This window comes from Bombina bombina, chromosome 11, assembly GCF_027579735.1.
Source record: "Bombina bombina isolate aBomBom1 chromosome 11, aBomBom1.pri, whole genome shotgun sequence".
NCBI classification, from domain to species: Eukaryota; Metazoa; Chordata; class Amphibia; order Anura; family Bombinatoridae; genus Bombina; species Bombina bombina.
The window spans coordinates 14620898-14637056 of record NC_069509.1 but is presented as its reverse complement, the minus strand read 5'-3'; the positions used below and the strand labels follow the sequence as shown (position 1 = coordinate 14637056).

The window sequence follows — 16159 nt, the reverse complement described above, 5'->3', positions numbered from 1 at the left end:
GTTAGGGAATACAAGTCCTTTAGCCTTTCCCGAACCAATTCATCTGTTTTCCACCTCTCAAAAATGAAGAGGAAGTGTTCCCTTATGTATTAGGGAACCCAAAAGGTAGAAATAAAAGCATGATTTAAAAAAAAAAAAAACAGATTAAACAGCACTTGGTCTGCAGAGCTTCTGTGTAAGTTCATCCGAAGGTGCAGTTTTTTACTTGTTTCCCCAATATAACATCCCACTTCACATGCAGTGCACTGTATCATGCATCTATCTGTTGGTTTCCTGTATACAGATGAGTGTAATTTTCCAATTGTGATGGATATTGTTGTGTACAGGAAACCAACAGATAGATGCAGCTACCTCCACAGCTCCAGCTCCCACCCCGATCAGATAAAAAAATGAAGTGACAATCCAAACACCTCATCACACTGTCCCAATCACTCAGAGAGAAAGGTTACAAAACATGGGTTATAAACAAATAAATTAACTCTGCCCTTAATACCCCAGTGAACACTTGCTACAATACAGGGAGAAGAAAAACATATTGGGTATCCCACTAGTAGTCAAATATAACCCTGCTGTAGAAGGAATACGAAAAATAATAAAATAATTACAGCCACTACTCTTAGAGGATCCCACACTCAAATTTTTTTTCCCAAAACCCCCTATCCTAGCACTCAGACAACCACCCAACCTAAGACAGAAACTGGTCCACAGGAAGCTACCACTTGATAAAAAGAACACTCAGAATGGAACCAAGCGCTGCAACAAAGCTTTCTGCAAACTATATCAACACATTTGTGAAAGCAGCACAGCTAATCACAAGAGTAAATCCTATAACATTAAAGGGGCATATTCATGTATATTTGCAAATGTGATATATATGATACATTGCACTACATGTGAAGTGGGATGTTATATTGGAGAAACAAGCTTAAAAACTGCACCTTCGGATGAACTTACACAGACACTCAATCAAAAACCACTGTGTAACAAAATACTGTACCCCTGTTGGTCACCATTTCACCCAACCTGACCACTCCATCCAAAACCTCAAAATCAAGATTCTTAGAGGCAACTTCAAAAACACCATGGAAAGAAAAACCTTTGAAATGAAAATGATAATGCACTTCAACTTGCTAAATTCTGGACTAAATGTGGACTCTGGTTTCTTAACCCATTATTAATTTTTTTTGTACTGTACTTTCATATACTGAACAAAAAACGAATATACAATAGGATAGTTACTTCCCTTTAGTTAGAACCGCTGCCTTCCAAACAGTCTCTCTCAAAGCTGTACAAACGATGTATATTGTCAGATAGAGGCGCTGGTTCTAAGGGATCTCCAAAGGATTTTTCTCTCTGTTTCACAATTTTCCAAGAAGAATTCTGTCTGTATCTGTGTTCAAAGAATATCACATTGGCATAGTATGTCTGAGCACCTTAATACATAAGTGCAGTATACTCACAGAGTAATATCAGACAAGCGGCTCCACAGGTGATTTAACAATCTTCCCAAAAAGGGGTTCTGTCTGTATCTGTGTTCAAAGAATATCACATTGACATAGTATGTCTGTGCACCTTAATATATAAATGCAGTATACTCACAGAATGATATCAGGCAAACAGCTCCACAGGCGATATCACACAAAAAACAGCAGTTGATTTCACAAAAAGACAATGATCAGGAAAGGAAAAAAGCTGGCTTTTTAAATAAAATAAAAAAAATATTTAAAAAGCCAGCTTTTTTCCTTTTCTGATCGTTGTCTTTTTGTGAAATCACTTGCTGTTTTTTTGTACTTATGTATTAAGGTGCTCAGACATACTATGCCAATGTGATATTCTTTGAACTCAGTCCGACACAGATCAATGGTTACGTCACTACAGATGTTCCGAACGCAGGTTCGGCACAATCTGACTACTTTTGGTAGTTATCAAAGAATAACCAGGTACGCTCGCCACTATTCTGGCCCAGCATACCTGGTTTTCAATCCGCCGCGGCGGATCCTATAGGAATCAATGGGAGTCTGACAGCAGCGAGAGCTCATGTTCGCTGCTGCCCAATATCCCATTGTTTCTATGGGAAGTGTCTGCACTTAACACCCTAACATGTACCCAAAGTCTAAACACCACTAATCTGCCCCCCCCTACACCGCCGACACCTACATTATACTTATTAACCCCTAAACCACCGCCCCGCCACCACCGCCACCTACATTATACGTATTAACCCCTAAACCGCCGCTCCTGGACCCTGCCGCAACTATACTAAATTTATTAACCCCTAAACCGCCGCCCGCCACTGCCGCCACCTACATGATACGTATTAACCCCTAAACCGCCGCTCCTGGACCCCGCCGCAACTATAATACATTTATTAACCCTTAAACCGCCGCTCCCGGACCCCGCCGCCACCTACATTATACCTATTAACCCCTAATCTGCCGCCCCCTATACCGCCGCCACCTACATAAAGTTATTAACCCCTATCCTGCCAATCCCGGACCCCGCCGCAAATAAATTAATTGTTTAACCCCTAAGCCACCGCTCCCAGAGCCCACCGCCACCTACATTACATTTATTAACCCCTAATCTGCCCCCCTACACTGCGGCCACCTACATTTTATCTATTAACCCCTAAACCTATGTCTAACCCTAACCCTAACACCCCCCCTAACTTAAATATTATTTAAATTAATCTAAATAAATATTCCTATAATTAACTAAATTATTCCTATTTAAAACTAAATACTTACCTATAAAATAAACCCTAAGATAGCTACAATATAACGAATAATTACATTATAGCTATTTTAGGGTTTATATTTATTTTACAGGCAAATTTGTATTTATTTTAACTAGGTACAATAGTTATTAAATAGTTATTAACTATTTAATAACTACCTAGCTAAAATAAATACAAATTTACCTGTAAAATAAATCCTAACCTATGTTACAATTACACCTAACACTATACTACAATTAAATAAATTAAATTAATTACATACAATTACCTACAATTAAATAAAAATAACAAAAATTCTCTAAAGTACAAAACCCCCCTCTAAATTACAATAAATAAAAAATACAAGAAGTTTAAACTAATTACACCTAATCTAAGCCCCCTAATAAAATAAAAAATCCCCCCAAAATAATAAAATTCCCTACCCTATACTAAATTACAAATAGCCCTTAAAAGGGCTTTTTGCGGGGCATTGCCCCAAAGTAATCAGCTCTTTTACCTGTAAAAAAAGAAATACAACCCCCCCAACATTAAAACCCACCACCCACACCCAACCTTACTCTAAAACCCACCTAAACCCCCCTTAAAAAAACCTAGCACTAACCCCCTGAAGATCACCCTACCTTGAGCCGTCTTCACCTAGCCGGGCCTAAGTCCTCAACGAATCCGGGTGAAGTGGTCCTCCAGAGTGGCAGAAGTCTTCATCCAATCCGGCCAGAAGAGGTCCTCCAGATGGGCAGAAGTCTTCATCCAAGCGGCATCTTCTATCTTCTTCCATCCGATGAGGAGCGTCACCATCTTGAAGACATCCGACACGGAGCATCCATCGTTCCCGATGACTAAACGACGAATGACAGTTCCTTTAAATGACGTCATCCAAGATGGCGTCAAATCCCCTTACGTCAATTGGATTTTTCCTATCTTAATTCCGATTGGCTGATAGAATCCTATCAGCCAATCGGAACACCGTCATTCGTCGTTTAGTCGTCGGGATCGATGGATGCTCCACGTCGGATGTCTTCAAGATGGTGCCACTCCTCGTCGGATGGAAGAAGATTGAAGATGCCGCTTGGATGAAGACTTCTGCCCATCTGGAGGACCACTTCGCCCGGATTCATTGAGGACTTAGGCCTGGCTGGGTGAAGACGGCTCAAGGTAGGGTGATCTTCAGGGGGTAGTGTTAGGTTTTTTTAAGGGGGGTTTGGGTGGGTTTTAGAGTAAGGTTGGGTGTGGGTGGTGGGTTTTAATGTTGGGGGGGTGTATTTCTTTTTTTACAGGTAAAAAAGCTGATTACTTTGGGGCAATGCCCCGCAAAAAGCCCTTTTAAGGAGTATTTGTAATTTAGTATAGGGTAGGGAATTTTATTATTTTGGGGGATTTTTTATTTTATTAGGGGGCTTAGATTAGGTGTAATTAGTTTAAACTTCTTGTAATTTTTTTTTATTTTCTGTAATTTAGAGGTTTTTTTTTGTACTTTAGTTAATTTTAGTTATTTTTATTTAACTGTAGGTAATTGCATTTAATTAATTTCATTTATTTAATTGTAGTATAGTGTTAGGTGTAATTGTAACTTAGGTTAGGATTTATTTTACAGGCAAATTTGTAGTTATTTTAACTAGGTAGCTATTAAATAGTTAATAACTATTTAATAGCTATTGTACCTAGTTAAAATAAATACAAAGTTGCCTGTAAAATAAAAATAAACCCTAAAATAGCTACAATGTAACTATTAGTTATATTGTAGCTATCTTACACCTAGATTTAGAGTTCTGCGTTAGCCTTAAAAACCAGCGTTAAGGGGTCCTAATGCTGCTTTTTAACGCCCGCTGGTATTATGAGTCAGGCAGGAAAGGGTCTACCACTCACTTTTCTTCCGCAACTTTTGGCTGCCGCAAATCCCCTTACGTCAATTGCATATCCTATCTTTTCTATGGGATTTGCCTAATGCCGGTATTACAAGTCTTGGAAGAAGTGAGCGGTACAGCCTCTACCGCCAAGACTCCTACCGCCTAAAAAAGTCAGTAGTTAAGAGTTTTATGGGCTAACGCTGGAACATAAAGCTCTTAACTACTGTGCTATAAAGTACACTAACACCCATAAACTACCTATGAACCCCTAAACCGGGGCCCCCCACATCGCAAATCCTATAATATATTTTTTTAACCCCTAATCTTCCGACCGGAAATCGCTGCCACCTACAATATCCCTATGAACCCCTAATCTGCTGCCCCTAACATCGCCGACACCTACATTATATTTATAAAACCCCTAATCTGCCCCCCCAATGTCGCCGCCACCTACTTACACTTATTAACCCCTAATCTGCTGACCGCACATCGCCGCCACTATAATAAATGTATTAACCCCTAAACCGCCGCACTCATGCCTCGCAAACAGTATAATACATTTTATTAACCCCTAATCTGCCCTCCCTAACATCGCCACCGCCTACCTAAAATTATTAACCCCTAATCTCCCACCCCCAAGTCGCCGCTACTATAATAAAGTTATTAAACCCTAACAGCTTAAATATATTTTAAATAAACTAACTAAAATTACTATCATTAAATAAATTATTCCTATTTAAAACTAAATACTTACCTATAAAATAAACCCTAATATAGCTACAATATAACTAATAGTTACATTGTATCTATTTTAGGATTTATATTTATTTTACAGGCAACTTTGTATTTATTTTAACTAGGTACAATAGCTATTAAATAGTTAATAACTATTAAATAGCTACCTAGTTAAAATAATTACAAAATTACCTGTAAAATAAATCCTAACCTAAGTTACAAATACACCTAACACTACACTATCAATAAATTAATTAAATAAATTACCTACAATTATCTAAACTAAAATACAATTAAATAAACTAAACTATAATACAAAAAAAACAAACACTAAATTACAGAAAATTAAAAAATACAAGAAGTTTAAACTAATTACACCTAATCTAAGCCCCCTAATAAAATAAAAAAGCCCCCAAAATAATAAAATGCCCTACCCTATCCTAAATTACAAAGTAATCAGCTCTTTTACCAGCCCTTAAAAGGGCTTTTTGCGGGGCATTGCCCCAAAGTAATCAGCTCTTTTACCTGTAAATAAAAATACAATACCCCCCCAACATTACAACCCACCACCCACATACCCCTACTCTAAAACCCACCCAAACCCCCCTTAAAAAAACCTAACACTAACCCCCTGAAGATCTCCCTACCTTGAGTCGTCTTCACCCAGCCGAGTTGAATTCTTCATCCAAGCGGGGCAGAAGAGGTCTTCCATCCGATTGTAGTCTTCATCCAAGCGGCATCTTATATCTTCATCCATCCGTAGCGGAGCGGCAGCATTCTGAAGACCTCCGACGCGGAACATCCATCCTGGCCGACAACTTCCCGATGAATGACGGTTCCATTAAATGACGTCATCCAAAATGGCGTCCCTCGAATTCCGATTGGCTGATAGGATTCTATCAGCCAATCGGAATTAAGATAGGAAAAATCTGATTGGCGAATTCAATCAGCCAATCAGATTAAAGTTCAATCCGATTGGCTGATCCAATCAACCAATCGGATTGACCTCACATTCTATTGGCTGTTCCGACCAGCCAATAGAATGCGATGTCAATCCGATTGGCAGATTGGATCAGCCAATCGTATTGAACTTCAATCTGATTGGCTGATTGAATCAGCCAATCAGATTTTTCCTACCTAAATTCCGATTGGCTGATAGAATCCTATCAGCCAATCGGAATTTGAGGGACGCCATCTTGAATGACGTCATTTAAAGGAACCGTCACTCGGCGGGAAGTCGTTGGCCAGGATGGATGTTCCACGTTGGAGGTCTTCAGGATGCTGCCGCTCCGCTCCAGATGGATAAAGATAGAAGATGCTGCTTGGATGAAGACTTCAATCGGATGGAAGACCTCTTCTGCCCCACTTGGATGAAGAATTCTGCTCGGCTGGGTGAAGACGACTCAAGGTAGGGAGATCTTCAGGGGGTTAGTGTTAGTTTTTTTTAAGGGGGGTTTGGGTGGGTTTTAGAGTAGGGGTATGTGGGTGGTCGGTTGTAATGTTGGGGGGGCTATTGTATTTTTATTTATAGGTAAAAGAGCTGATTACTTTGGGGCAATGCCCCACAAAAAGCCCTTTTAAGGGCTGGTAAAAGAGCTGATTACTTTGTAATTTAGGATAGGGTAGGGCATTTTATTGTTTTGGGGGGCTTTTATATTTTATTAGGGGGTTTAGATTAGGTGTAATTAGTTTAAACTTCTTGTCATTTTTTTTATTTTCTGTAATTTATTGTTTGTTTGTTTTTTGTAATATAGTTTAGTTTATTTAATTATATTTTAGTTTAGATAATTGTAGGTAATTTATTTAATTAATTTATTGATAGTGTAGTGTTAGGTGTATTTGTAATTTAGGTTAGGATTTATTTTACAGGTAATTTTGTAATTATTTTAACTAGGTAGCTATTAAATAGTTATTAACTATTTAATAGCTAATGTACCTAGTTAAAATAAATACAAAGTTACCTGTAAAATAAATATAAATCCTAAAATAGTTACAATGTAATTATTAATTATATTGTAGCTATATTAGGGTTTATTTTATAGGTAAGTATTTAGTTTTAAATAGGAATAATTTATTTAATGATAGTAATTTTAGTTCGTTTTATTTAAATTATATTTAAGTTAGGCGGGTGTTAGGGTTAGGGTTAGACTTAGGTTTAGGGGTTAATAACTTTATTATAGTAGCGGCTACGTTGGGGGCGGGAGATTAGGGGTTAATAATTTTAGGTAGGTGGCGGCGATGTTAGGGAGGGCAGATTAGGGGTTAATAAAATGTATTATAGTGTTTGCGAGGCGTGAGTGTGGTGGTTTAGGGGTTAATACATTTATTATAGTGGCAGCGATGTGCGGTCGGCAGATTAGGGGTTAATAAGTGTAGGTAGGTGGCGGCAACGTTGGGGGTGGCAGATTAGAGGTTAATAAATATAATATAGGTGTCGGCGATGTTAGGGACAGCAGATTAGGGGTTCATAGCTATAATGTAGCTTGCGGTGGTGTCCGGAGCGGCAGATTAGGGGTTAATAATATAATGTAGGTGTCAGCAATATTATTATTATCGGTTTTTTGTAGAGCGCCAACAGATTCTGCAGCGCTAAATAGCGGGGGGCAGCAGATTAGGGGTTAATAAGTGTAAGGTTATGGGTGTTTAGACTCGGGGGTTCATGTTAGGGTGTTAGGTGTAGACTTAGAGAGTGTTTCCCCATAGGAAACAATGGGGCTGCGTTATGACGGAGCTGACCGCTGCTTTTTTGCAGGTGTTAGTTTTCTTTTCAGCTAGCTCAGCCCCATTGTTTCCTATGGGGAAATCGTGCACAAGCACGTTTTTCCAGCTTACCGCTACCGTAAGCAACGCTGGTATTGAAAGTAGAAGTGGAGCTAAATTATGCTCAACGCTCACTTTTCTGAGGCTAACGCAGCCATTCAGAAAACTCGTAATACCAGCGTTGTCTTAAGGGAGCGTTGGTAAAAAAAAAAGGAGCGTTAGAGCTGCAGGTTTTTACCGAAAAAACTCTAAATCTAGCGGTTAGGGTTTATTTTATAGGTAAGTATTTAGTTTTAAATAGTAATAATTTATTTAATTATAGGAATATTTATTTAGATTCATTTAAATAATATTTAAGTTAGGGGGGTGTTAGGGTAAGGGTTAGACTTAGGTTTAGGGGTTAATAAATATAATGTAGGTGGTGGCGGTGTAGGGGGCAGATTAGGGGTTAATAAATGTAATGTAGGTGGCGGCGGGGTCCGGGAGCGGCGGTTTAGGGGTTAATATATTTATTATAGTTGCGGCGGGGTCCGGGAGCGGCGGTTTAGGGGTTAATATATGTATTATAGTTGCGGCGGGGTCCGGGATCGGCAGGATAGGGGTTAATAACTTTATGTAGGTGGCGACGGTATAGGGGGCGGCAGATTAGGGGTTAATAGGTATAATGTAGGTGGCGGCGGGGTCCGGGATGCGTGGTTTAGGGGTTAATATATTTATTATAGTTGTGGCGGGGTCCGGGAGCGGCGGTTTAGGGGTTAATATATTTATTATAGGTGCGGCGGGGTCCGGGATCGGCAGGATAGGGGTTAATAACTTTATGTAGGTGGCGGTGGTATAGGGGGCGGCAGATTAGGGGTTAATAGGTATAATGTAGTTGGCGGTGGGGTCCGGGAGCGGCGGTTTAGGGGTAAATATATGTATTATAGTTGCGGCGGGGTCCGGGAGCGGTGGTTGAGGGGTTAATATATTTATTATAGTTGTGGCTGGGTCCGGGAGCGGCGGTTTAGGGGTTAATATGTTTATTTAGTTGCGGGGGGCTCCGGGAGCGGGGGTTTAGGGGGTAAAACAGTATAGTATAGTGTGGGTGCTTAGTGACAGGCTAGCAAGAAATCTGCAAAGAAGCCGAAGAGCAGCGAGATTGATGACTGTCAGTTAACAACAGTCCGCTGTTCATCGCACCGTACTTGGTTCGCGGCTTTTTGACAGCTGTCTTGATAAATTTGGCGAACGCATTCAGATCCGCAGTGGCGATGTTAGGCGAGCTTAGGCGAGCATATTGGGTAGGGATGGGCGAATGTGTAAATTTTCAAATTTCGAATGTAGAACGAATGTTATTACCGAAATTCGAATTCTAAATCCGAATGTCGATAAGAACGAATATTCTTAAAAATTCGAAAATCGAATGTTATCTACAGTTTTCGAATGTCACTTTCGAATTCGAATGTTTATAATTATATCGAATGTCCACATTCGAAATTTCGAATTTAACATTCTATTTAACAAATACTATTCAGAAGTTCAATAGTTCATGTGGTAGGGCGGGAATCTAGTAAATTGATACATAATAGATACAAATATATCATTTTGAATGTTTCCATATAGAATATTGCATAATTCGAATATTACATTTAAAGAAAGCATTAGAAATACTATTACAAACATATAAATTCGAATTTTTCTAATTCGAATATAAATTCGAATTTTTCTAATTCGAATATTGCATAATTCGAATATTACATTTAAAGAAAAAGCATTAGAAATACTATTACAATCTAAATTCGAATTTTTCGAATTCGAATATTTAATAATTCGAATATTACATTTAAAGAAAAAGCATTAGAAATACTATTACAATCTAAATTCAAATTTTTCGAAAATAATATTTTCGAATGTAATCGTAAAATTTGAAACCGAACATTCGAAAATCGAATGTTAGAATGTTATGTAAACATTCGAAATTTGATTTGAACGAACGAATGTGTTAAAATTCGTGCAGTTTTTCGAATGTTGCCAAACATTCGCCCATCCCTAATATTGGGTCCGTCAAATGCAGGTAAGTAGACAGCTTGTTAAATAGAGGCCTATGTCCACACTTTTGTCATTATTTTTATTGCCTTTTTCTTTCTTTCCTTTCTCCTTTTTTGACTATCTTATATTCCACTGTATACCTAATTTCCCATCTTTATTCATATTAATAATATGTTAATATATAACTTTATGTCAGTATATGCTTTGTGTATAATCATATATTTCCCCTGTCTGTTATCCTTTACTGACACTGTCTGCCTCTGTCTCCTAAACCCCCATCATGATTTTTACGACACCCCCTCATCCCCCTGCATTCAGACCTATGTAACACTTTGTCTTTTTAGCCTATGTTTTAAGATATAATCTGTAAATTCCATCAAATTGGTCAGTATTGCTACAGACTTGAAAAAGGAAGACATTCTTCCGAAAGCTTGAAAACTTAGAAATGTACAGTTAGTCCAATAAAAAAGTATCATTGCTCAATGCAATACTCTTGTTATTTTGTTATCTAAATCTCTGGACTAACACGGCTACTCCAATCAACGTGTATATATATATATATTAAGAAAGGCACTCACTAATCCCTATAGGTGATAAATGGATTTAACCTCCTAGAGAAAAAGCAAATGACACAGCAATAGATACCAATAATATCAATCACAGAAAAATAGAAAAATGTGAAACAAATTTGCATTTATTGGATAACAGTCAAGTAAGTGGCTATACCTATAGTATTAAAACCCCACATTAGTGCACTGATGGGAAAAGAGAGCTCTCATAAAAATAAACTGCTAGATTACGAGTTTTGTCGGTCAGGCTGTGCATTGCTAATGAGCCTTTTTTTTCCCACCGCTCCCTTAAGACAACGCTGGTATTACAGGTTTTTTTAAACCTGGCGTTAGCCGCACAAAGGTGAATGTAGACCAGAATTTAGCTCCACATCTCACCTCAATACCAGCGTTGCTTACGGTAGCGGTAAGCTGGCTAAACGTGCTCGTGCACAATTTCCCCATAGGAAACAATGGGGTTGAGCTGACTAAAAAAAAAACTAACACCTGCAAAAAAGCAGCGTTCAGCTCCTAACGCATCCCCATTTTTTCCTATGGGAAAATAAAAGTTATGTCTACACCTAACACCCTAACATGAACCCCGAGTCTAAACACCCCTAATCTTACACTTATTAACCCCTAATCTGCCGCCCCTGACATCGTCGCCACCTGCATTATACTATTATATATATGTAGACACAGACCAGTAGAGGGTAGTAATGCACATGTAGACACAGACCAGTAGAGGGTAGTGATGCACATGTAGACACAGACCAGTAGAGGGTAGTGATGCACATGTAGACACAGACCAGTAGAGGGTAGTGATGCACATGTAGACACAGACCATAAGAGGGTAGTAATGCACATGAGGACACAAACCAGTAGAGGGTAGTGATGCACATGTAGACACAGACCAGTAGAGGGTAGTGATGCACATGTAGACACAGACCAGTAGAGGGTAGTGATGCACATGTAGACACAGACCAGTAGAGGGTAGTGATGCACATGTAGACACAGACCAGTAGAGGGTAGTGATGCACATGTAGACACAGACCAGTAGAGGGCAGTGATGCACATGTAGACACAGACCAGTAGTGGGTAGTGATGCACATGTAGACACAGACCAGTAGTGGGTAGTGATGCACATGTAGACACAGACCAGTAGTGGGTAGTGATGCACATAGACACAGACCAGTAGTGGGTAGTGATGCACATGTAGACACAGACCAGTAGTGGGTAGTGATGCACATGTAGACACAGAGCAGTAGAAGGTAGTGATGCACATGTAGACACAGACCAGTAGAGGATAGTGATGCACATGTAGACACAGACCAGTAGAGGGTAGTGATGCACATGTAGACACAGACCAGAAGAGGGTAGTGATGCACATGTAGACACAGACCAGTAGAGGGTAGTGATGCACATGTAGACACAGACCAGTAGAGGATAGTGATGCACATGTAGACACATACCAGTAGTGGGTAGTGATGCACATGCAGACACAGACCAGAAGTGGGTAGTGATGCACATGTAGACACAGACCAGTAGAGGGTAGTGATGCACATGTAGACACAGACCAGAAGAGTGTAGTGATGCACATATAGACACAGACCAGAAGAGTGTAGTGATGCACATGTAGACACAGACCGGTAGAGGGTAGTGATGCACATGTAGACACAGACCAGAAGAGGGTAGTAATGCACATGTAGACACAGACCGGTAGAGGGTAGTGATGCACATGTAGACACAGACTGGTAGAGGGTAGTGATGCACATGTAGACACAGACCAGAAGAGGGTAGTGATGCATATGTAGACACAGACCGGTAGAGGGTAGTGATGCACATGTAGACACAGACCAGTAGAGGGTAGTGATGCACATATAGACACAGACCAGAAGAGTGTAGTGATGCACATGTAGACACAGACCGGTAGAGGGTAGTGATGCACATGTAGACACAGACCGGTAGAGGGTAGTGATGCACATGTAGACACAGACCAGAAGAGGGTAGTGATGCATATGTAGACACAGACCAGAAGAGGGTAGTGATGCACATGTAGACACAGACCGGTAGAGGGTAGTGATGCACATGTAGACACAGACCAGAAGAGGGTAGTGATGCATATGTAGACACAGACCAGAAGAGGGTAGTGATGCATATGTAGACACAGACCGGTAGAGGGTAGTAATGCACAATATACAGTATGTGACATTTACACTCAGAATAAATGACAGAGCTGATGGTGATCACATACCACAGACATATGATGTTACCCTCAGGTGAGGCAGTTTTAGAAGTACTGAAGTCTGAGTAACACCAGCTAAGTTAAGAAGAGATTAATAATGTTATGAAGATTATTTTATTGTGTTGTGTTATATAAGCACAATCTTTACACTCTTCATGTTTTTCCACTGGATAATTCTTTGTTGTTTTATATAGTGGTTGATTACTCTTCTTCAATGGATTTTTGGAAGAACAGTAAGTACTGTTTTACTTGGTAATGTGTGAGCATTTTGGAAGCATGCACAGGTAATTAAAATCAAACAACACGGACACCCATTTTAATGTCTTTTTAAAGCAATGGAAAATCTGAAGTGTTATCTAATGCACTTAAGAGGAAACAGGTTGTGTATTGACCAGAAGAAAGTGACATACAATGTGCAGTATATGATGTGTATGTTTGTTGTGTGCTTTATGGTCTTATCACAATCAATTTCCATTGCGTAGCTATTACAAGTCTTGAAAAATCGTAATTTCGCGTGCGCATTCACCTTTTATGCAACAATCCTTTCTGCGCTCGAAGATCTGTAGTTAACTGTTTTGCACAACATGAAATTTTCATGAAAATCTTCACAAATACATTACAAAGTAAAGTTACACTCATATTAACACTGTCTAATAAAAATTATTTTAAAAATATATTACACACAAAAGGTATAAGGGCTCAAAGATACGAGATGTCGGGTGTAAGAAAAAAAAGCAGATGCAGGGATTTTACATTGACATACATACACATACATAGAGAAACATGGATTTATGTTTAACTATGGAGATAATGAAAATATTTCACATTACAATCTTATGCACATTAAACAATATAAGAAACACAAAGGGATGAGCCTAATGTCCTGATAATGCAATGTATGTCCTCAGTGGACCTGGTTTTGCCCCAAGACCAGGATGTACCAGGAGGGGGAGGTACAGGAATGAATACAAGCTACAATGTAAATACCAGTCAGGAGAGATACCAATTGAGGGGTCTCGTCCTATGACGAGGTACAAATAAATAATATCATTAACCTTTCCTCAACCACTCATATAACAGAACAAATGAAGGTTTTGGGGTTGGGTCTCAGACTTTCACCCACTAATGATTTCAGTGTTTTCCAAACTATTGTGTATATAAATAAGCTAGTGAGGAATACCACTCTGAGAAAGTGTTTTTTTCTGATAGCACATCTAACACTATAACTAACACTAACTCTGCTTAAGTAACTGATTCTAGCAGTTTTAATGAGATATGTGATGTAGTCTCACTTCAACAACTCCAAATGGAAGCTGAAATATAATCTGGTACAGTGAGCAAAGGTCCTGACTTAAAAACGAAATCTAGATTTTACCCTATCCATAATAGAGGAAACATAGTTGAAACTTTATATAACAGAGTGGAAAAAGACCTTGTGACGTTGAAAGAAAAACAAAACAAACCAAACACATCCTGACAGCCACTGAAAGAAAAGCCCTAAAATCTTTACAAGAAAATCACAATGTGGTGATTAGAAAAGCAGATAAAGGAGGTATGATAGTAGTCATAGATCGTGAACATTATTTTCAAGAGGGTAAACGCCAACTGAATAATGAGGAAGATTATCTAAAATTTTACAGGGGATCCGACTCCCATTTTTACGACTGAACTGAAGCAAATTGTGGATGATGGTTTGGAACAGGGAATACTGGATACAGAAACAGCTGATTACCTTCTGGTCGAACAGCCCAGAATTCCATTGTTACACCATTTCCCAAAAGTTCACAAGTCCCTTCATAATATTCATAAGCGTCCCATCGTCAGTGGAATAGATTCCCTTTTAGAAATGGCTTGATTCTGTCACAATGGCTTCCCTCCCCACCTTAAAGATACTAAACATGTACTCAAAGTGATGAACAAATTGAGGTGGAATGAAGGGTCCAAATGGCTTACGGTAGATGCAGTATCTCTATATTCTAGCATCCTCCATATTAAAGGTATGGAAGCCATCTGTTTGTTCCTGGAACATTTCACAGATGATTCAGAAAATATCACTCTGTTTATCATTAGGGGGTTTAATATCTCCAGAGATGTGGAACAGCCATGGGAGCTAAATTTGCTCCATCTTTCACTAATTTGTTTCTTGGCTGGTGGGAGTTCTTCTACATCTTTGGAGATAGTAACCCCTTCAGGTCCTATATGTCTCTCTACAAGCAGTATATTGATGACCTGCTTTTTGTTTGGACAGGTCCTGAGGAATATATACAGCCCTTCATAGACTATCAGAATTTTTATGAGATCGGTTTAAAGTTTGCTCATGAGCACAATTCAGTGCAAATCAATTTCCTTGACCTTACCTTGGTAGGACAAGAAAATGTGACAATTAAATCCACAGTATACCACAAACCAATATCAGGCAATTCACTTCTACACGGAACTAGATGTCAAGCCAAACATGTACCGTTCGCCATAGCAAAAGGGGAATTCACCCGCTTGGAAAGGAATTGTTCTCATCATGCAGATTATTCCAAACAAGTTGTTGATTTGGAACACAGATTAAGGGAAAGAAAATACCCCCATAAGGCCATCAAAAAGCCAAATTGGCAGTTCAATCCAGGTCCAGAGAAAATCTGTTAAAACATAATTAATACCATAAAGATGGGTTTGGAGGAGTGACATTTGTGACTGGACATAACACCCAATATTCAGAAATTTGTAATATAGTTCGCAAACACTTTTTTTTTTATCTTAGCTGCAGATGATATGCTTGTGGATATGGTTAAAATGGATCTAAGATGCTCCTACAGAAAAAGTCACACTTTGGGATCAATTCTGTCTCCCACACTATTAAAATCTCCCAGAGAGTCTAGTAGCTCCTGGCTTAAAGTGAATGTAAAGTTAAGGCTATTAGATAAAGTCAAACGATAGAAGTTAAAATCTCATCTGCAATCAACTTATCGTTGTTTCCCCCCAGGGCCATGACGTTTGTGCAAAGGAGAAAAAAAAACTGAAAAAGCGGAGCATGGCTACTATGCAAAGAATTTATTGGAACAGGAATAAAAAAAATAAATAAAACAATACTTGCAAGTACAATAAGCTTGACATGTTTCGGCTTGCGCCGGTTGTGGTGGGGGGGGGGGAAACAACGATTAGTTGATTTCAGATGAGTCATCTGTCAATCTTTTGGTGACTGGAGCTTCAGCTCGTATCTGTATAGCGTTTCATTTTAAATATCTCGGAAGATAAGTATATAGTAACAATT

General features: G+C 39.0%; 1 protein-coding gene across 2 annotated transcripts in view; it reads left to right on the top strand.

Annotated features, from left to right (window-relative positions):
- Nucleotides 1–16159, top strand: part of LOC128642111 (uncharacterized) — a 167134-nt gene that overhangs the window by 109029 nt on the left and 41946 nt on the right. Inside the window, exon 9 of one of the 2 annotated variants that reach the window (XM_053694777.1) lies at nt 13092–13130. The exons of the other annotated variant lie outside the window; for it this stretch is intronic. Within the exon in view, the coding sequence (XP_053550752.1) occupies nt 13092–13130 (39 nt within the window). The remainder of the gene's footprint in view (nt 1–13091; nt 13131–16159) is intronic. 2 annotated transcript variants of the gene reach the window in all.